The sequence below is a fragment of the Zalophus californianus genome, chromosome 11 (assembly GCF_009762305.2).
Source record: "Zalophus californianus isolate mZalCal1 chromosome 11, mZalCal1.pri.v2, whole genome shotgun sequence".
Taxonomy (NCBI): Eukaryota; Metazoa; Chordata; class Mammalia; order Carnivora; family Otariidae; genus Zalophus; species Zalophus californianus.
Genome location: NC_045605.1, coordinates 86132480 through 86154562, shown reverse-complemented (window position 1 = coordinate 86154562; position 22083 = coordinate 86132480). Strand labels below are relative to the sequence as shown.

At 45.0% G+C, this 22083-nt stretch overlaps 1 protein-coding gene across 6 annotated transcripts in view; it reads right to left on the bottom strand.

Moving 5' to 3' along the window:
- KIAA1549L (KIAA1549 like) overlaps positions 1 to 22083 on the bottom strand; it is a 262959-nt gene that overhangs the window by 14244 nt on the left and 226632 nt on the right. For all 6 annotated transcript variants that reach the window (XM_035722907.1, XM_035722910.1, XM_035722906.1 and 3 more), the window contains one exon: positions 9834 to 10184. In XM_035722907.1, the coding sequence (XP_035578800.1) occupies positions 9834 to 10184 (351 nt within the window). The remainder of the gene's footprint in view (positions 1 to 9833; positions 10185 to 22083) is intronic.

The window sequence follows — 22083 nt, the reverse complement described above, 5'->3', positions numbered from 1 at the left end:
GGGACAGGCAAGTGGGGGAAGGGGCGGGCAAGTGGAACTGAGATACAACCAACCTGCAAGGGGCTGACATTAGTCCCTTGCACGGAGGGAGGCTGGTTGTGCTCCCAGGCTCAGGCAGGAGCCATTGTAAGTCCTCTTTGGCGGTGATCTCCCTAACCCAGGTTCTCAGGAATGGCACAGATTAAGATAAGCAAACAGGAGCTCATAATCAAAGACCAGAAAACATAGGTGAAAATCAGGAGGAAAAAAACCAAACAACAGATTTACATCTTTAAGGACGTAAGAGTTTAAAATTTCTAGGTACGAAACAGAAAACAGAAAGGTAAAAAATGTTTGTAACAAATAAATGACCAGAGATACTCTCAGGAGTGATCAGGAAGATTTGAAAAAGAACAAATAGATCTTTTAGAGGTGAAATGTAATTACTGAAAGAAAACACTCAACATCAGAGATATATTAACTGGGGCTCTAGGGGAACAGGGGGCTGTTGAGTGTTGAGTGGGCTGTAATTACTGAAAGAAAACACTCAACACTCAAAAAGTAATTGATGTGCCACAGATGAAGAGAAAATTAACAAACTAGAAAATGAAATTAAAGAAATTACCAAGGAGATAAGGAGATAGAAAATATAAAAGAGCAGTAAAAAAATATGGAGGGCAGAGTAAGAGGGTCTAACATGCAGCTAATCAAAGTCCCAAAGTCCCAGAGAAGAAGAGAGGCCATATTTAAAGAAGCAATGACTAAGAATTTTCCAGAATTGGATAAAATCAATGAATTACTAAGTTCAGGGAGTACAATGTATCCCAAGCAGGATAAATAAAACACAAACCTAGATACATTGTACTGGAATGGTAGACTCCTGAAGCAAAGAGAACATCTTAAAAGCAGCCAGAGATAAAAGGCATATCATCTACAAAGGGATGACATTTATTTTTTTTTTAAGATTTTATTTATTTATTTGAGAGAGAGAATGAGAGAGAGAGAGAGAGAGAGCATGAGAGGGGGAGGATCAGAGGGAGAAGCAGACTCCCCGCTGAGCAGGGAGCCCCATGTGGGGCTTGATCCCGGGACTCCAGGATCATGACCTGAGCCGAAGGCAGTTGCTTAACGAACTGAGCCACCCAGGCGCCCCAAAGGGAGGACATTTAGATTGACGTTGGACTTCTCAACATCACCTAGAAGACCATGGAATGCAAAGTGCTCAAAGAAAATAACTGTCAGCCTAGGAGTGTATCAGCAATGCTAACTTTCCAGAACAAGAATGAAAGAAAACATTTGCCCAGATCTAGCGGTACTGGCTGAATCAATTTGGAAAGCTACATTACCATGCTGCATTTTCATTTTTTGAGCATTAATCAACAATGTATGCTAAGGTCATATTCAGGGAACCAAACTCTGAAGCTCCACTAGATCCTAAACTTCTTGGGTTTCAGCAACCATGTTACCCCGACCTTATGAAGCAAAATGCTTTGCACCTAATAGTGCTGAATAAGTATTTGCTCAATGAATGTTGAGTGAATCAGAGTCGGGAGACCCAAATTCTCATCTTGATTCAGCCGTTCACTTTCTGTAGGCATGTCATTCAGTCTCTCTGCTCCTCATTTTTTGCTTGTTTGGTTTTCATTTTCCTTGTGAAATAAAGCATTGGAGTAGCTCATGGGCTTCCAAGCAAACTTTTCTATAGCCATGAAATCATTATGACATAACCTGAACACATAACCAGATTAAAGCAGAGCTTCTCTGGTTGAAGTTGGGGGGGGGTTGGTGCTGGTGAATTTGATCCTTCACTTACCAGCATGATGACAACCTGGGACCTCCCTGAACTCTAAGATTTTGCAGAGAGTTTGAAATCATAATCTTGGATGTCCTTCCAGCTTGTACTCCGTTATTATCAATAAACCATCAAATAAGGACATGCCTTTCCCAAAACAGAGAAAGGGATTTATAGCCCCTCTTCCCTCTTCTGGCCTCTCTCACGATACTCGGTAGAGGAGACAGACGACCTATTTTTATCCCTGATCCCTGGAAGCCTTATTCTATGCTCAACACAGTTTTCCAGCCAAGAAAAAGCCTTTTTTATGCCTGTGTCTGTCCTGTAGCACTTCACCAAAGAATGGATTAAAAATTCTGAACTTTTGATAAGTACCAAGAGAATTCCTTTCTTTGGAAGATCTTTCCAGATACGAGCAAGACTGAACAGGAGATCAGACAGCTGCCTTTGGGCTATATCCTCAGGGGACACAGGGGTCACATAAAAAGTAGAGCCCATGCCCTGTGCTCGGGGGCTGAGAGAATGACCTCTCCTGGTGTCTCCCTCCCTCCCTCTGTGCAGGTTCCCCAGACTTCTAAGCCCTCACATTCTGGTTTCTCGTGTTCCGTGTCTGGAAACTTGGCTTCTTGCTGGCTGCGTTGTGACTGGAATTTCACTGGAAGCTATTCCTCAGAACTGTTGCCTGGTTCCAAGTTCCCTGTTCCATGACAGTGGACCCAGCCTGGCACCCAAGGACACCATCTTTTGGGATCCCTGCCCTCTGGCTAGGAAGGAGATCAGAGACTCAGAACAGAAGGCAGTTTTTGTAAACAGGCCTGAGGTCTCTTGGGTGGAAGGAGCCTGAATGTGACTAGACTAGGCCACTCTTGGGGCTTAGAAGTTTGGTAGTCAGAGTAGAAGGGGAAAAGGTGACTACATAGTCTGCTCAAAGTTTCAGTCGTGATGTCCTTTGGGAGGTGATGGGAGTGGCTCAAGGCCAACCTCTCTAGAAATCCTAGTAGAGAGTGAGCCCAGATAAGACCCACTGTGTGCTGGCCCCTCCTTGTGCATGTGCATCCATCCAGAAGGACGAATGTGGTCAAGATCAACCTCAAGAGGAGCACAATAGGGATGACAGGTCAAAGGGGCAGCCTGCAGCTGGAGGGACAGGTCAGAGGGTCTCAGGCTTTGTACTGGTGGGGGAAGGAGGACTGACAGGCCACAGTCAGCCCACCCTCATTGGAGGCTTTTATCCAGTACCAGCAAGCCAGCCCCAGGTCAGAGTGGATGCAGCAATCTCTCCATACCCGCTAATAAGGGAGCATTGTGCTGACACTTAAAATACTGCTCCAGGCAAAACAGGTGTCCACATGTGCCTATAAATAGCTTTACATGCTGGTGTAGGAAGTAAAGTCTCCCAGAAGGATAGTTCTTTAGTTGAACACAGAGGACTTGGCAATTGAAGACTAATCCCATGGTGAAAACCCAGGGCTTATCTTCATCTGTCAGTTCACCATGAGCTACTGACAGAGTCACATTCTAAGGCTTCCAAGGCCTCGGGACTCATAAAAGTTTCAAGCTAGAAAGAGAGCAGGAGACACAGAGACCATACCCCTTACCTTAACCAAGGGATACTAAAGCCCAGAGAGGTAAACTGACTTGTCCAAAATCCCATAGCCAGTTGAGAGCGCTGTCTTGCAATCCTGAGCTAAGGGCGGTGTGGTACAGAGGGCATGGGTTTGAAATCAGACAAAACCAGGGTTGAATCCTGGCTTGATCCTTACCAGCTGCTTGACTTTGGGCAACTTGCCTTGTCTGTGCCTACTTTCTCACCAGGTGATGGTGGTTAACAGTATTAGACCCCCCATGCCAAAGGCTGTTTGAGAGACTCATTTTATTTATTTATTTTTAAGATTTTTAAATTTTTATTTATTTGACAGAGAGAGAGACAGTGAGAGAGGGACCACAAGCAGGAGGGAGAGGGAGAAGCAGGTTCCCTACTGAGCAGGGAGCCCGATGCGGGGCTCAATCCCAGGACCCTGGGATCATGACCTGAGCTGAAGGCAGACGCTTAATGACTGAGCCGCCCAGGCGCCCCTGAAAGACTCATTTTATATGTTAATGTTAACATCTGGCACACAGTACGTCCTCCATAAGTAAAATCACTTCCTTCTGAGACAGGGTAATCTTTTCATATAGTGTTTGTAGCAATCAACACTTTTTTCTCCCCACAATTCCTGGAATCCAGGGCCTTTCCCCTATGCCAAGCAGCAAGGGTATCCCACCTTCCTGGCCCAGGGAAGGAAGACCATAGCCACAACCACTGAGGATGGCCCAAGAGCCAGTTCTCATTGGAGTTTCGAGAGCCAAAACTATTGAATTTAGGATTTTGAATATCAAAAACCTAAGTGCTAAAGCACTCAAGGCCTAAAGTTGATGCTGAAAGAAGAGATTTGGAAGAAGAGAGGTACATTTAGACCATTCTGCCCCTAGATGAGGTGAACACCCTTGGGTTAGGAGAGTGGGAGGGAAGCCAGAGGGCTTAGGTGCTGATGGGTCTGGAGAAGGGGCTCTGGGTCCTGCCTCGCTCTCGGGGAAAGGGAGGGAGAGGCTAATATGAGGAAGATGCTAGAGAGGGGAGAGGGATAGGGTGTGTGTGTGTGTGTGTGTGTGTGTGTGTGTGTGTGTGTGTGTGTGTGTGTGTGTGTGTGTGTGTGTGTGTGTGTGTGTGATAGAGGGGGACAGAGAGAGACAGGGAGAATGAGCATACTCAAGCATGGCAGGGAGAGGAGAGGGGTCTGGACAGAGCTTGCAAACAGGAGTCTCAGGATCCAGCTGTGCTCCTCCTGGACTAACAGCTGGAGATTAGATGGAAATAAGGACTTCTCAGGGACACCAGCCAGAGTAGTTAGATGAGGACAAACCGAAACCAGATTCTGATGCCTACTTCCCACCCCTTCACCATGCTTTGCACCATGTAGGACCCTGCAACAGCTCAACCCACGGGTAGAAAGGGAGACCCTGAACTGAAACTGAGCCTTTGGCACATGGAGAAGAGAAAAATAAAGAAAGGTGTATGTCCTGCACTCCCTGAGTTTTGTGGGCTAAGTATTTTTCAGACTTCATCACCTATACTTCCCTTTCTCCCTTCCCATGCAGCCTTCCTGGATAAACTATGGTTTTTATTTTTATTTTTATTTTTTTTTTTTTTATTTTTTTTTTTTTTTTAAAGATTTTATTTATTTGACAGAGAGAGAGAGACACAGCGGGAGAGGGAACACAAGCAGCAGGAGTGGGAGAGGGAGAAGCAGGCTTCCCGCCGAGCAGGGAGCCCGATGCGGGGCTCGATCCCAGGACCCCGGGATCATGACCTGAGCCGAAGGCAGACGCTTAACGACTGAGCCACCCAGGCGCCCCATAAACTATGGTTTTTACTCACTTGAGTGATTTTTCTAAGCTTCGAGGGGTATGCTGTTGCAGGGTGTTGGGTACTTAGCTGGTTTTCAAGGGGGCTTCCTCAGGGCAGTCCAGAGGCAAAGACCCCCACACCAAGGCTGTAGGACATGTGACAGTGTGACCTGCCTCAAGGACTCCCAAGAGTTAGACAGTGCCCCACCAACAGTGCCAGGGACAGACCCGCTCCCGGTGTTCCGACCGCCTCAAGCCACCCATGATTTTGGAGCACCCAGAGGCGGAGAGGGCCCAATAAAAACTGACATTGAATTTCCCACCCACCTGACCAGACGGGAGCTCAGAACAGATGCAAATCGGATTTGGAGAAACATAAGAAACGTAATTATTTCCTGAACCCAAGTGTTGTGGTGTTTGCAGACTCGTATCTGACAGGTCTGCCGATCTCATCAACAGGGGTTTTGTTTTGATTTTGAGGGGAGAACAGGAAAAAAGAAAAGCCGTGAAATTCTCGATTTCATCCTAATAGAGGTGTCTCGCTTATAAGCGGCAGTGATAGGAATGGACAAAATCCCCTCAGGGTCAGCTTCCTTATGAGGAAATCACACTATGACGTTCTGGAGATCTGAGTCTCCTCAAAGCCTGGGGGACATCCCCAAGGCTCACTGGGCCAAAGGGTGGAAAGTGTGTGGGCTTTGAAGTCAGGCAGCTCTAGGCTCTAACCCTGTGCCTAGCCTTGATAACTGTGTGACCTTGGGCATGTTTCTTCAGTTCTCTGAGCCTCAGTTTCCTCACTGAGTATATGGGGATAATAATATGGATCTCATAGAATGCTAGTTAGATTAGAAGAAATAATGTCTACACAGCACTTAGCTTCGTGTCCAATACATAATGGGAACTCAATAGATGGCCACTGTTGATGTTGTTATAATTATTACTGTTAGTTGCCCCTGGAAAGCCTCTAGTGGGGAGGCTGTTTTAACTCTACTACCTTTCTCTGAATCCCCTCCTCTGACACCAACAGGAAGGCTGAAGGATGTTTTCATTCCACTTGACACAGACTCATTAGGGCTGCTGGTAAAACTGGATCAGTCTTTAGGTGTCAAGTCCAATCTCATCACAGATTCTGGGGTGAAATATGATCAAGAGTCCCCCAAACTGCAGTGCGGAAGTCCCAGGCTGCCGTGATATAAATGGCATCAGCCTGGCCTAGCTCATTGAAAACCACCAGCTTCCAATTATCCTCCGGCGGAGCTCCAAGTGCTTCCTTTTGGGAAGCTGAAAAGTAATCATAGTTATCATTCTCAATCACCACCTTTTCTATTGATTTCGACATTATCATAGCACAAGGGGGCTCGGCAAAGAACTCGGGTTAAGAATCATTATTTCTACTGTGTATTGTTAGCTATTTTTTCCTTTTATGAAAATAGGGACCACATGTGTTGGCAAAAAAGAGGAAGCCTTCATAACAAGAGAACTGCCTTTGATAGTGTTCTGGTTTGATGGCCCATCTCTCTGCTGTGTTATTTCTCAGCTCTTTCCCAGTTTTCGGTGGCCTTGTTTTTCAAGCCTAGAATGCTGATGTTGCTGCCCTTCTTGGCACCACTGCCAACCCCAAATTATAACGAACAGAATGATCTAGGTTTTCATAGGTCCCACAATGAAATTTTTAGATAGTTTTGTTAAATTGAAGCACCATGGATGGACATGGATTCCATCAGCGGTTGGAAGACTCCTCCTGGTTGTTTAAATTTTTCTCTCTGAAATCGGATCTCTCTATGGATCCCCAGAGTCTGGCCTCCAGCCAGAGGGGTCCAGCTGTTGAGAATCATCTTTCAACAGAAGTGAAGCTTCTCTGGGACCCTCAGTTGGGGCACCCGGAGCATGCTCTTAAAGGAATTCAACAGAGCATGAGGAGGAAAAGATGTAGTCCCAGAACTGTCAGGAGAAGGAATATAACTAGTGGAATTCAGCGAAAAGGGCAGAATATTTTTACAATGATGACTACCATTGATTGAGCAATTTGAGGTGCTGAGCTTCATCGGAAGCCCTCTGATTAATATCAGCAAACAAGTAGCGGGTGCTCCCCAGGTGCAGGACTGCGCTAAACATTTTCCATGAATGCCCACTTCATCCTCACTGAAGACCTCTTATCACCACTGTTTCATGGCCAAGGAATCCGAGGCTCAGAGTTGCAGCCACTGGCTACAGTCATTCAGCCGCTGTGTGCCCTTCTACTCCGGGCTGAGGGCAAGTCCAGGGATGAGGTCAATGTATGGAGGTCAAGAAGGATGAGCCAACGAAACTGAAGTCAGTATGAATCAATACAGAACAGATACAGGTGACTCTTCCCAGGGGACAGACACTTAAGAGCTGCGTATAAATGTGATAAGATCCGGGCATTTTCTAAATCTCAGTAAGAAAAACCCCTTCTTCTCCCATAAGGGTGGGTACCGATTTAATGGACAATTAGAAAACTATAATTGTGCCAACTGTAACATGATGGCCAAAGGAAAGTCTTTTAAAGGTGATGGATTTGTAAGGCTTGGTGAGAATTTTTCTCTTTCTGAGAAAAGGATGTTTGGGACTCCAGCTGATGGGAGCATGGCTGGTGGTGGCCCCACAGTTGCTGACACCCTTTTGGAAGGTGGTGCTTCTTGAACATGTCCAGCAAACTTCCCTGATGGTGGAGACAGACTCAGATTCCTGAGATCTGGGCATCGCCCCAAAGTCTTCTATTTTAGCTTAAAGACTATTTTAAGAATTTTGCATTGTATTCTACCCATACCTCAGAAAATGGGATGTAAAAAAGATGGCTGGTGTTTACCCTTTGTCCTTCATTGTCTGTACTCTCCAGGTTTGCCTATCACAGATGGAGAAGAAGATAGCTCCAATAATAACTAGCTCTCCTTCTGACAATGTTTTACTTTCCTCAGCTTGGCTTTTACTTAATGAAAGATCACACTGACCAGCAAGCATAAGTATTCTGGCCCATGTGGTCAGCCAATTTCTCACTGTGGGTTGCTAAGTTCGAATCCTTAATAAAACAGTTGTTGGGAGCCTAATCAGTGTGAGTCAAATTCCCAAGAGCTGATCCCCGTGGAGTGAACAGACAAGATAGAAATTCTGCACCTGCCAACCTAAGGACAAATGCTTGCAGATGATGGTCCCCCCCCCACACAGCCACCCCATCCTCGAGGTTCTGTTTGAAATAAACTTCAGTCTCTCTTGCTAAAGCTTAGCCAATGGGAAAGGTTAAAGCTAGACGCTGACAATCAAAGAGAGGGAACTGATAGAGGGGATGAGGAGCAGGGTCAAGGGGAGACATCTCAGTGACTTGGAGGAGAAGCGGGAATCTGGAGCAAAGGAGAACAATATGTGGTCGTACAGCATAGCAGCAATTTATTAAGTGCCTGTGTGGTATGGACCGTGGAGGGTAGGGGCATGAAATTATCACGAGGGTCCACCAGCCCATAGGTGTCCCAATTAGTCTCCTGCAGATGAAAGAAATAATATGGATGAAGAGGTATTGTAACATTGCACAAGGGAGAACAGCATGCTGGTTAAGAATACGAGCCCTGGTGCCGATCCCTGGCTCTGGGTCCCAGCGGTGCCCCTTCCTGGCTGTGGGACCTGAACACGTGTGTAACCTCAGTTCCTTCACCTGTAAAATAGGGATAAAACTAGTACCTGCCTCAGTGGTCCTTACTTGTAGTAAGGACTAAATAAATGAGCTAGCATGATCAAGAGCATACACATATACATGATCAATACCTAATAAAAGTAAAACAACAACTGTTGGCTTTTGTTATGTTATTATACATCACAATGACAACTTATAAAGCTCTATTAATGAGTAACCCTCGGGGATAGGGCGTAGACTATTACGAGGGTAAAATCTATACACGCACAATGCATCATTTATTATGGTCCACGGTTTATCCATCTTTTTAAAAAGGTATCTGTAGATGTTCTGGTAATGAGTGAAATGCACACTAATTAAAATTCTTGTTTAAATCATGGAAGCTTTCAGTCACTGGATGCTTTCTCCGATCCTGAAGCGCACTTACCAGCAAATGAAGTAGGCACGACTAACATTGTTGTAGCATTTACTGTGTGCCTGGCATTCTTCTAAGTGCCTCAGATAGATCGACTTGTTTAATCTTTACAACAACCCTAGGAAGTGGGTTATTTTTCTTGTTGATTTCACCTGTAGAGAATTTAAGTGATGTCTCCAAGGCTAGTGAGTCAGGGAACAGGGACTCAGAGTCAAACCACCCGCCTCCAGAGCCTCTGCTCTGAACCACCAGGCCCATGGCCCCCTAATACGCAGCTCTGCAATGTGTTCTGACATTTAAAATGGGTCCTCGCACTTGGAAGTGCAGGAAACCACCAGAGCATGAAGAATGAGGTCAAGCCTTTACAGGAGGGGTAGTCGAAAGGAAATTCATTCTACAGTGTATTACGGTTTGATGTAAGGGCTTCCTGTGTGTTTGTGCCCCTGGGTTTAGGCTTGGATCATGGGTGGAGGATGGGATGAGAGCCCAGAAGAGTTTGTCTCCAAATCCCCAGGTGGTTTATCCCTAGAAGTCCCTGCCCTGAGAACCCCCTTTGGGAACACGCTGGGCAGAGCTGACCTTCTGGTGGCAGGTGGGTGGGACATCTGACTTACCGGCCGAGGCAGACTGTACTGGTACATTTCTGGGCGATAGGTGGGCACCCACTGCACTCCTGCCCTGGGCCGCGTCATGGTCCCCGGAGCACTGGTCACCACCTCCGAGTAGGGCAGGTGCTGTGCTGAGCCATAGGCTTCCTGGTGCCGGCCCTGGCCTGCGTGGCCCGCGGACGCCAGGCTGAAGGCCTCCTCCAGCAGCATGTGCATCTGCTGCCGGACCTCGTCGATGGATGGCTGGGAGCTCAGTGTGGACGTCTCCGAGTGGCCCTTCACCTGCCTTGACCTGCCGTAGCCCCGGGGCTCATTCACTCTGTCAATGTTGGTTTCTTCTATGATCTCAGGCTCCGTCTAGGGGATCAAACACATGCCCATTGATTTGTTAATGACCTTTCCTTCCCCTTAACGCTGTCTGCACTTTAAAATGTTCAGCTTGGGGGCGCCTGGGTGGCTCAGTCGTTAGGCGGCCGCCTTCAGCTCAGGTCATGATCCCAAGGTCCTGGGATTGAGCTCCGCATCGGGCTCCCTGCTCCCTGGGAAGCCGGCTTCTCCCTCTCCCACTCCCCCTACTTGTGTTCCCTCTCTTGCTGTGTCTCTCTCTGTCAAATAAATAAATAAAATCTTTTTAAAAAAATGTTCAGCTTGGACTCCTGCTATTAGGTGTAGTGTTCATTTATGTTAGCACCTCGCTGCCCTACCCAGGAATCCACCCCACAGGGGTGGTCAGCTAGCACTGTGTTTGGAAGGCCACTTGCCAGCTCTCCATGTGGCTTCACTTTTCCGGAGCTCCAGCAATGCAGCAGGCTTTGCTAACTGGCGTAAGGATGATGAGAAATGGCTTTTCATTGACGGCATTAATGATATTCTCTAAAACCACTTAGAGACATTCTCCACCCTCATGCCTTTTAGGTAAAAGAATCTAGAGTGTCTGGTAGTCTACACCCCAATGGTTGATGCTCTGGACTCTAGACTAACTCTCCAAATGGTCCCGTGTCCAGCCATTTAGGGAATCGCTGGCTGCCCAATGCCAGTTTTATTGGAGAGAGCAACAAAATCCTGCCTCTAGATCACACTGATCTCAAAGTGGGCTCCGCACTGAATCAGAAGCTCTGGAGCAGGGCCCAGCAAACTGTGATTTAGCCAGCCCTCCAGGAGACTCTCCTGCCTGCTCAGGGTTGAGACCAACAGATCTAGAATGTTCTCCCGCCTTCCTCCAGTGAAACTTTCACTTAGGGGGCAGCTGCAGTACCTGAGTTGGCAGAGGCTGGGGCATCATCAGCCTCCAGAGCAGGTTGCACCGACCGTCTCATGCTCGCCTGCTAATGAATGCTTATTTAAGAAGTCGGCCTGTGTCTGGGTCTATGATAGCCTGACAGTAAGGCTGTGGGGGAGTAGTTAGTCCACATTCACTCAAGCATGTCCGTGGCTAGAAGAACATGAGCGTTCCGTGAGAATAAATCAGCATAGATCAGTTTGCCATCCTGCTCTCCATCTATGACGTAAGTGACATACTGCCACTTTAGCAAAATTAGACAATATGCATAAGTAAGAGGGAAAAAAATCTAAAAATCCATTAAACTTTGGTGTACTTATTCCACTCCCAAGCCTACCGGGGTGTGTGTGTAAACTCCTTCGCCATACACACACACCCATTTAAAAAGATTTAGGTATTTATATCCTGGTTCTGGGTGGTTATTATTATTTTACAGAGAATGAATATTCTCCCACCTGGGTGGCACAATTTAACAGCTGAGTAAATCTTGGGGCAATGTCTTAGTTTAGGTTCTCCCATAAAGCAGGACCTGAGACATACTTTATATATATACAGATCATTTATTTTGGAAAACAATTCCACGGAATGGGAGTCAGGGCCTAGAATGAGTAAACTGGGGGAAGAAAAAAAAAGCCAATCAAGGGCAGGCACTAAATTAGTGACTGCTGTGGGCAATTGAGGCTTAATTCCCCTTGGAACCCACCCCCCCAATCCCGCGCCAACGAACAAGCAGAACATGGTTGAGGACTGTATAACAAAATCTTGTCCACCAGCTCTCAACCCCCACTAGTCAAGAGTTGCTCCAGAAAGTGTCCTTGAACTCTGAGATCTGTGCAGGTGCCAGATGGTACAACGGGCTTCCATGGAACAGAGACAGAGAAGCCTCAGGACAGAAGTAAAAGCTTAAGTGATCGCTACGGGGAGGTCAAATTCCTGCTGCAGAGGACAGATGCTACAGCAAGGCCAGATCTAAAAGTTGTGTTGAGGGGCGCCTGGGTGGCTCAGTCGTTCGTTAAGCATCTGCCTTCAGCTCAGGTCATGATCCCAGGGTCCTGGGATCGAGCCCTGCATCGGGCTCCCGGCTCAGCAGGAAGCCTGCTTCTCCCTCTCTCTCTGCCCCTGCTTGTGTTCCCTCTCTCGATGTCTCTCTCTCTCTGTCAAATAAATAAAAAATATTAAAAAAATAAATAAAAGGCGTGTTGAGAAGACAGGGCATAAACGATGTTCTAACCAGGAAAGTTACTTCACTTTCTATCACTTGAGTTCCTCACCTGTAAAGTGAGGATAGTAGCACCTGCCTCCAGGGGTCTTACGAGGATTAAATATGATGATCCCTACAGAGTTTAGAACAGCAGCATACGGCAAAACACAGTGGTAACCGTCGTCACCATAATTATCGTTATTATTACTTTTATATATTCAACTGCACCTGTTTCTCATGTAATTACTATGTGTAAGCCTCTCAGATATATGAGATAGAGCACAAAAAGAAAATGTCACCAGGAAACTCGTTCAAAAAGGGAAGTCTTTCTCCCCTTAAAATCTATACACGGAAGGTCAGAAATTTGTTATTTTTCCTATTTTGAAGATGTATTCACTTTCCTTTAGTATTAAATTAATATAAATGCATTAGCGAAGAAATAGAAAATACAGAAAACACCAAGAAGAAAAGAGACATTCTCTGTAATCTTATCACCCAGAGTTAAGGCCTGGCCATAGTTCAAGATCAAAAGGTGAGGTTCTCTGTCAACTTTCAAATCTAGACTTATCAACAAACATCTACAGTAAGAATTGAGAATACTATTTTTATAGGAACAGAAGCATAAATAGGTTATGGAGTAGAATGCAAAATTACTTTTGCCCCAATAAACAAACTCAAAAACATTTCATACCTCGGTGCATGCCCTCATGGGGCTCTTATCAATTGGGGATCTTTAGGGAAAGACTTGAGATGGCTCTCCCGGAAATGTGCTCCCTGATGGCTTGATGACACCTTCTAGGGTAGTGAATGCGACTTTTTTTTTTTTAAGATTTTATTTATTTATTTGACAGAGACAAGCGAGAGAAGGAACACAAGCAGGGGGAGTGGGAGAGGGAGAAGCAGGCTTCCCGCTGAGCAGGGAGCCCGGAGCGGGGCTCGATCCCAGGACCCCGGGATCATGACCTGAGCCGAAGGCAAATGCTTAACGAATGAGCCACCCAGGGGCCTCGTGAATGCAACTTCTGAAAACAAATTTTCTTCATAACGCAGAGAACATTTTACACAGAACTTCAAACCCTGAAAGGAATTTAGGAGACCATTTAGTCCAAGCACCATTTTATAGATGAGGTGGTCAAGGCCAGAGTGGTTTAAGTGACTTCTCCCAAGTCACCCAGGGGTGGCTGTGGCAGAGCCTGGCTCTCCCAGCTCCCGTTCCCCCCCACATCCTGCTGCACCACGTTGCCCGTTACATTTCCCTGTCAATGCTGTTTGCTTCCCATACATTGCCCTTCCTCCCTATATCCCCGTCTCCCTAATAAATAATGGATGCTTAATGCTAAACTACTCCCAGGTGGAAGATTAACGGCACTGGGGTGAGCTATGATTTTTCCCACCCCCGAGCTGTCCTATGCATTTCCAGTCATATTGGTGGATCTATTATGTGAATTTATAGTTGTGCCTTAAGCAGGGCAAAAATATACTTGTTAGCAACAACTCCCTGCTCTGCCACTCTTCCAGGAGCCCTGGGGTGGGGTTCTCTCTCAGAGAGGGTTCCCCCCCTCTGCCAGCTTGGTGGGGGAGATATGACCTTTGATGATGAGGTGGAGACATTTTCTCCAGGCTCCCACCGCATCCACCCCATAACACCCCAACAGAAGTCAACCTCTGCTTCCCACCCCAGAGTTTCCATTTCATATGGGAGGGGGCTTCACTTTAGCTGGAGGGTCCAGAGCTATACCCCAAGTGACCTCAACAGGTTTGCTCCAGCCTCCTCCTGCTGGCCCACTGTTCTCACTTGGTTTTTCAGTCTCTTGACGTCTACCGATGGAAACAAGACAAACTGTCATCATACCCTGGGCTTCCCCCTCCTCACACTTGTATTTGCTTATTTAATGTCTGTCTTACCCAAATCTGGATGCTCCCTGAGCCCATTTCACCTCTGTCTCTTAGGAGCTTAGCATATTAAAAAAAAAAAACTTTGTGAAATTAAACCAATAAGAAATTCTGTCCAGTTGCCCATGGGGTAGAACCTGAGGTTAGGATAAAGGGCCCACATGCCCTGACACATTCACTCCAATGCTGATGCGCTGTATGACCACAGGCAAGTCACCTGAACGCCCTAAGCCTCAGGCTCCTCATCTGTCAAATGGGGGAGCTGAACTTTGATCTGGGAAGGACCTTCTGGTTCTCACATTTACTGTTTCTTGGGTTCTATCTGCTCCGGGAAGGCCAGAGTTCCTCCTACTATCATCATTCTTGGGGGAATCTCATGTCTACTCATGAAGTAATCTCATGTCTACTACTCATACCCCTGCCCAACTTCCTTCTCCACCTTGAAACATGGGAGTAGTGATACATTTGCTCTTTTACTTAATAGACAATTATTATTTCAATGAGGCCCTGCGTTGGGAGTTGTGGATACAGCAATTAATAAGATGGTGAGCCAGCCCTCAAGAAGCTCCCCGTCTATAGGAGGAGACAAACGACAAAGACAACAGCAATAATCATAGCAAATAACATTTATTCACAGCTTATGTGCCAGACACTGTCCAGAGTGCTTTATATATATATTCGCTCTTTTTCTTTTCTTTTTTTTTTTTTAAGTTTATTTAGTATATGAGCACTTTTTTAAGTTTATTTAAAATCTCTACACCCAGTGTGGGGCTCAAACTCGCAACACTGAGATCAAGAGTTGCATGTTCTACCAGCTGAGCCAGCCAGGCGCCCCTCACCCTTTTTCTCTCAGTAACCTATGAGGTAGCAATGCTGACTGTCCTTATTTTATAGGTGAAGAAATTGGGGTATTGAATATGTTGCCTATAATTGGCAGAGCTGGAATTTGAACCAAGAGAGTCTGATTCCAGCCCCAAACTGTTACCCATTGTACATATCTAAACAGAGAGATTACCACACCGCAGATAGGGGCTCTGACAGAAGGACAAACAGACCATCTGTGACCAGGAGGACAGACTATAAAATAATTACTGAGATAATCTCATAGACTCCTAGAAAGATGGAAAACATCAATATATACATATGAAGCTCTTCTAAGAGTGTCTGGCACATGAGCATTTAATACTTATTAGCTGCTCTCCTAACTGTTGTTATCTGTCTCATTCCATAGATTGGCAGTGCCTACAGGGCTGAGCCTGCGTCTTAGGCTTATAGCCACAGCCTCCAATCCAGGGCTGAGCCCAAAGCTGGAATCAAGACCTGTCTGATGAGGGACAGAACTTAACATAGCAGGTGCTCAAATCTACTCGAGGACCTGTCGTGAGCCAGACTTGTCCTGGGTTTTCCACATGTGTTACTTCACCGTCCCGAGGACCATATGGTTGTACCCATCTTCCAGATAAGGCATAGCATGTCTATACTGGCTTAACTTGCTTAATTTGCCCCAAACCCTTCTCTCTAATTTGCACATTTCTGACAATACCTTTTGCTTTTATTTGACAAAAAGGGGGAGACAGGAGCAAAGACAAACCTCCCAGTGTTGGCTGATGGTTGCCTTGGGTATAATGTTGGGGGCTGTGTCTGGGACAGAGAATTTATTTTTAAACCTCTTTAACTTGAAGTTTACCCTACTTGCTTCTCCAACCTCCTGAAGTACTGGGGAACTAGTTTTTTAAAAAACTATTTTTATAAGTTAATCAAGATGGACTTCAATAAAAATTCTAAAAAATTAATCACGGAATGTCTGATCATGGTAGGAAATGAGAAAACACAGATAAGCAAAAAGAAGACAATTAAAATCCACTCTAATCCTACCGCCAGAAATAACTACTGTTAACATTTTGGCCTTTGTGCATATCCTTCCACATGTTTTCTATGCATATGAAATAGAAGGAAGATTATCAATGCTGGAGCCTTGCCAACACCCCCCACCAGCAACCTCCACCCCCCCCCCTTTCAAGGAGGGCCCAGCATGGGCCACACAGATTCTCCAGCTATTGTGATGGAAAATAGGAAGTAGGGGAGAACAAACAAGCAGAAGGGATGTGGGCTGCAGTATTTTTTTTTTCTTTTAAGATTTTTTTATTTATTTGACAGAGAGATAGAGAGTACAAGTAGGCACAGCGGCAGGCGGAGGGAGAGAAAGAGAGAGAGAGAGAGAGAAAGAGGCTTCCCACTGAGCAGGGAGCCCGACGTGAGGCTCGATCCCAGGACCCTGAGATCATGACCTGAGCCGAAGGCAGAAGCTTAACGGCTGAGCCACCCAGGCGCCCCGGGCTGCAGTATTTTTAAGTGGGATTTTGGAGAGGGGTGCAGAAGCAGCTATGACATATGAACAGGAGAGGAATTAAGGGAATTTTATAAGTCTTACTGGGCATGATATAATCACCTTCATGTATATGAAAAATATAAGTAAAGGAATAGAAGTATTTAAAAATTACTTTTGTTGACACAGCACTCAAACTGAGTCATCTGGGTCATGCTTTTATAAACAGAATACACAAACATACATACATATGTATGTATGCATATATATACATATATAAGGTTTTTTATAAAATGGGACTGTATATAATATTTTGAAACCCTTTTTATACGATATTGTGAAATGTCTCTGCTAGTAAATATATGTATTATAGGGACTAACTTTAAATGATTTCATAGCATTCTGCTATATGGAGTTTTCAGTCTATATGTAATAGTCCCCTATTGTAGGTGGTGTCCTAGTATCTTGCTATAGAAACAAAGCTGAAATAAGTATACTTGTCATTGACACTCTGCACATAACCATGGATTCAGCCTCAGGTTAAACCCCTAGAAGTGGAATTATGGGGTCAGAGGATATGCCCATATTGAAGATCCTGGACTCTTAGAGTATTTCATCATTCAGCAGCAAAGGCCACAGGTATTTAGAAGAAATTAAGGCCATTTCTTCTCCACACCTGAACCCACTTGGGGCTTGAGCTCTGGTGCCTACTGGAAAGAGTGAGAGGCTGTGACTCTTTCAGGGTTTTTTTCAAAAGAGCACACCGGGATGGCTCACACAGGGACGAAGTATCCATGTGACTTCAGCTTCACTTTGAAATACTACAGACCAAACTTGAAGGAAATGACAGCCCTGCTGGGACCGCCAAGTACCTTCTTTCTAGAAAGTATTCCAACACAGGACATGGCTTAGGACACAGCTCAGTCCGACTGCCTGGTCCTGGAGCAGATTCTATAGCCCTAAGACTTCATCAACACTATAAACTAGTTTTCTGGGGCGCCTGGGTGGCTCAGTTGGTTAAGCATCCGCCTTGGGCTCAGGTCATGATCTCAGGGTCCTGGGATGGAGTGCCACATCGGGCTCCCTGCCCAGCGGGGGGCCTGCTTCTCCCTCTCCCTCTGCCTCCCCACCCACCTCGTGCTGTCTCTCTTTCTCAAATAAATAAACTCTTTAAAAAAAAAAACCCCAAAATTAAAAACTACTTTTCTATCAGACACCTAATGAAAGGACAAACCATGGACCAGGAGAAAATGCTAGGATTTGTAACCAGAATATATATGGAATTCTTATACATAAAGAACAAAAAGACAACTCAATTTAAAAAATCGGGCAAATGGAGAGTATTATGCTGAGCAAATAAGTCAATCAGAGAAAGACATGTATCATATGACCTCACTGATATGAGGAATTCTTAATCTCAGGAAACAAACTGAGGGTTGCTGGAGTGGTGGGGGGTGGGAGGGATGGGGTGGCTGGGTGATAGACATTGGGGAGGGTACGTGCTATGGTGAGCGCTGTGAATTGTGTAAGACTGTTGAATGACAGATCTGTACCTCTGAAACAAATAATACATTATATGTTAAAAAAAAAAAGAAGAAGAAGAAGAAGAAGATAGCAGGAAGGGAAAAATGAAGGGGGCGCAAATCGGAGGGGGAGACAAACCATGAGAGATTATGGACTCTGAGAAAAAATCTGAGGGTTTTAGAGGGGAGGGGGGTGTGGGGATGGGTTAGCCTGGTGACGGGTATTAAAGAGGGCACATTCTGCATGGAGCACTGTGTGTTATGCACAAACACAAACAAAATGAATCATGGAACACTACATCAAAAACTAATGATGTAATGTATGGTGATTAACATAACATAAAAAAATGCCTATAAAAATAAATAAAAAATAGGCAACTGATGAAAGTTAAAACACTGCATTATGACAGGATTGGTGACAGTCCTAAAACACACTGTGTATTTTGTAGGGAACCATGGGCTTTTGTGCTTTCAGGAAGTTTAAGTTACAGTTTGAGGCCTAGACTTGAGGAAATGGTAATGATTTGTCACAAATCCTATGCATAAAAACAGGTTCTGCAAACTGTGGCTCATCAACGATTTTTGTAAATAAAGTTTTATTGGAAAAAAAATTGGGCAAATGGGTGGCATCACAATTCTGGACTTCAAGTTCTATTACAAAGCTGTAATCATCAAGACAGTATGATACCGGCACAAAACCAGACACATAGATCAATGGAACAGAATCGAGAGCCCAGAAATGGACCCTCAACTCTATGGTCAACTCATCTTCGACAAAGCAGGAAAGAATGTCCAATGGAAAAAAGACAGTCTCTTCAACAAATGGTGTTGGGAAAATTGGACAGCCACATGCAGAAGAATGAAACTGGACCATTTCCTTACACCACACACAAAAATAGACTCAAAATGGATGAAAGACCTAAGTGTGAGACAGGAATCCATCAAAATCCTTGAGGAGAACACAGGCAGCAACCTCTTCAACCTCAGCCGCAGCAACTTCTTCCTAGAAACATCACCAAAGGCAAGGGAAGCAAGGGCAAAAATGAACTATTGGGACTTCATCAAGATAAAAAGCTTTTGCACAGCAAAGGAAACAGTCAACAAAACCAAAAGACAACCGACAGAATGGGAGAAGATATTTGCAAATGATGTATCAGATAAAGGGCTAGTATCCAAAATCTATAAAGAACTTATCAAACTCAACACCCCAAGAAAAACTAATCCAATCAAGAAATGGGCAGAACACATGAACAGACATTTCTGCAAAGAAGACATCCAAATGGCCAACAGACACATGAAAAAGTGCTCCACCTCACACCAGTCAGAATGGCTAAAATGAACAAGTCAGGGAACGACAGATGTTGGCAGGGATGCAGAGAAAGGGGAACCCTCCTACACTGTTGGTGGGAATGCAAGCTGGTGCAGCCACTCTGGAAAACAGCATGGAGGTTCCTCAAAAAGTTGAAAGTAGAGGTACCCTATGACCCAGCAATTGCACTACTGGGTATTTACCCCAAAGATACAAATGTAGTGATCTGAAGGGGCACCTGCACCCCAATGTTTATAGCAGCAATGTCCACAATAGCCAAACTATGGAAAGAGCCTAGATGTCCATCAACAGATGAATGGATAAAGAAGATGTGGTATATATATATATATATATATATATATATATATATATATACACACACACACACACAATGAAATATTATGCAGCCATCAAAAAATGAAATCTTGCTATTTGCAATGATGTGGATGGAACTAGAGGGTATTACGCTAAGTGAAATAAGTCAATCAGAGAAAGATAAGTATCATATGATCTCACTGATATGAGGATTTTGAGAAACAAGACAGAGGAGCATAGGGGAAGGGAGTGAAAAATGAAACAAGACGAAACCAGAGAGGGAGACAAACCATAAGAGACTCTTAATCTCAGGAAACAAACTGAGGGTTGCTGGAGGGGAGGAGGGTGGGAGGGATGGGGTGGCTGGGTGATGGACATTGGTGAAGGGATGTGCTATGGTGAGCGCTGTGAATTGTGTAAGACTGATGAATCACAGACCTGTACCCCTGAAACAAATAATACATTATATGTTAATAAAAAAATTAAAAAAATTGGGCAAATGGCTGGAACAGTCATCATCAATAAAAGAAGATACATAACATGTCCCATAAACACATGAGGAAGTGCTCAACACTGGTAGTAATTAGAGAGGTTATATCATTTTACAGTCACTGGAATGGCTAAAATCAAGAAGATTAATAACAGCAAACGTTGGTGAGGTTGAGGAGTGACATCAGAACTGTCATACTGTTGGAGGGAGGGTCAAGTAGCACACATACCTCGTAGACCTGTTTGTCATTTCTTAAAAAGTTGAACATACACCTCATGACCCAGAGATGCCACTCCTACGGATTTATCCAAGATAAATGAAAACATATTGTCCTGGCCCATTCAGGTTGCCAGAACAAAATGCCACAGACCGGGTAGCTTATAAATAACAGAAATGTCTTTCTCAGAGCTCTGGAGGCTGGAAGTCTGAGGATACCACATGGTTGGGTGAGGGTCCTCTTCCGGGTTGCAGACCTCGGAAGGGGTGGAAGAAGGGGTCAGGGAGATCTCTCATCTAAGGGCACTAATCCCATTCATGAAGGCTCCACACTCACGACCTCATCACTTCCCAAGGTCCCCACCTCCTAATACCAACACATCAGAGGTTAGGATTTGAACATATAAATTTGGGGGGATGCAAAATCTTTAAAAAAGTGGGGGGAACCTGGGTGGCTCAGTTGGTTAAGTGTCTGCCTTCAGCTCAGGTCATGATCCCAAGGTCCTGGGATAGCCCTGCTTGGCGGTGAGCCCGCTTCTCCCTCTCTCTCTGCCCCTCCCCCACTCATGCTCTCTCTCTTTCGCTGTGCTCTCTCTCTCAAATAAGTAAAAATCTTTAAAAAAAATTGGGGGGGGGAAGCAAAGATTTAGACCATAGCACATATGTTCATAAAATATGAAAATATTTATAGTAGTGTTTTCTGGTAGCTTCAAACTGGAAACAACCCAAATGTCTGACAACAGGATGGTAGACAAATAGTGGTAATAGTGGTATATTTATACAACAGAATAGTACTCAGTGATAAAAAAATAAACGACAGATACACGCAACAACATAGGTGAATTCTTTTTTTTTTTTTAAAGATTTACTTAGAGAGAGAGAAAGAGAGAGAGCAGAGGGGAGGGGCAGAGTGAGTCTTAAGCAGACTCCACACTGAACATGGAGTCTGATGTGGGGCTCAATCTCACAAACCTGCAATCACGACCCTGAGATCATGACCTGAACCGAAACCAAGAGTTGGATGCTTAACCGACTGCACCACCCAGGCGTCCCAACACAGGTGAATTCTGAGCAAAAGAAGTCAGACACAGAAGAGTATGTACCAAATAATGCCATTTATATGAAGTCCAAGAATGGGTAAAAGTATGAGGGTAGATATCAGAAAAGTGGTTGCCAGTGGGGGGCATGGTGCAGACAGAGTGACCTTCGGAAGGTGATAAAGCTGTCCTATATTTTGACTGGACTGGTGGTTATAAGGGTATGTACACCTGTCAACGCTCATCCAGCTGTACACTAAAGACCTCTACATTTTATCCAAAACGACTTGGGCAACATAGCTCGTACTATGGGGATGGTCGGGGAAGGCCTTTCTGAAGAGGTGACATTTTGAAGACCTGAAGGAGAAGGGGTTAGCCACGTGAAGATCACAGGGAAGCTTAGGATAAAGTCCCGAGATGGGAAAGAGCTTGTAGTATTTGAGAAGAGAAAGATGGGCTGCTAGGGGCTGAATTGTGAACCCCTCAAATTCATACGTTGAAGTCCTAACCCTAGTACCTTCGAATGAAACTGTATTTGGAGATAAGGTCTTTGCGCAGGTAATGAAGTTAAAATGAGGCCATTAGAGTAGGGCCTAATTCAGTATGACTGGTGTCCCTATAAGAAGAGGAGATTCCGACACGGGCATGAGAAGAGCGAAGACAGTAT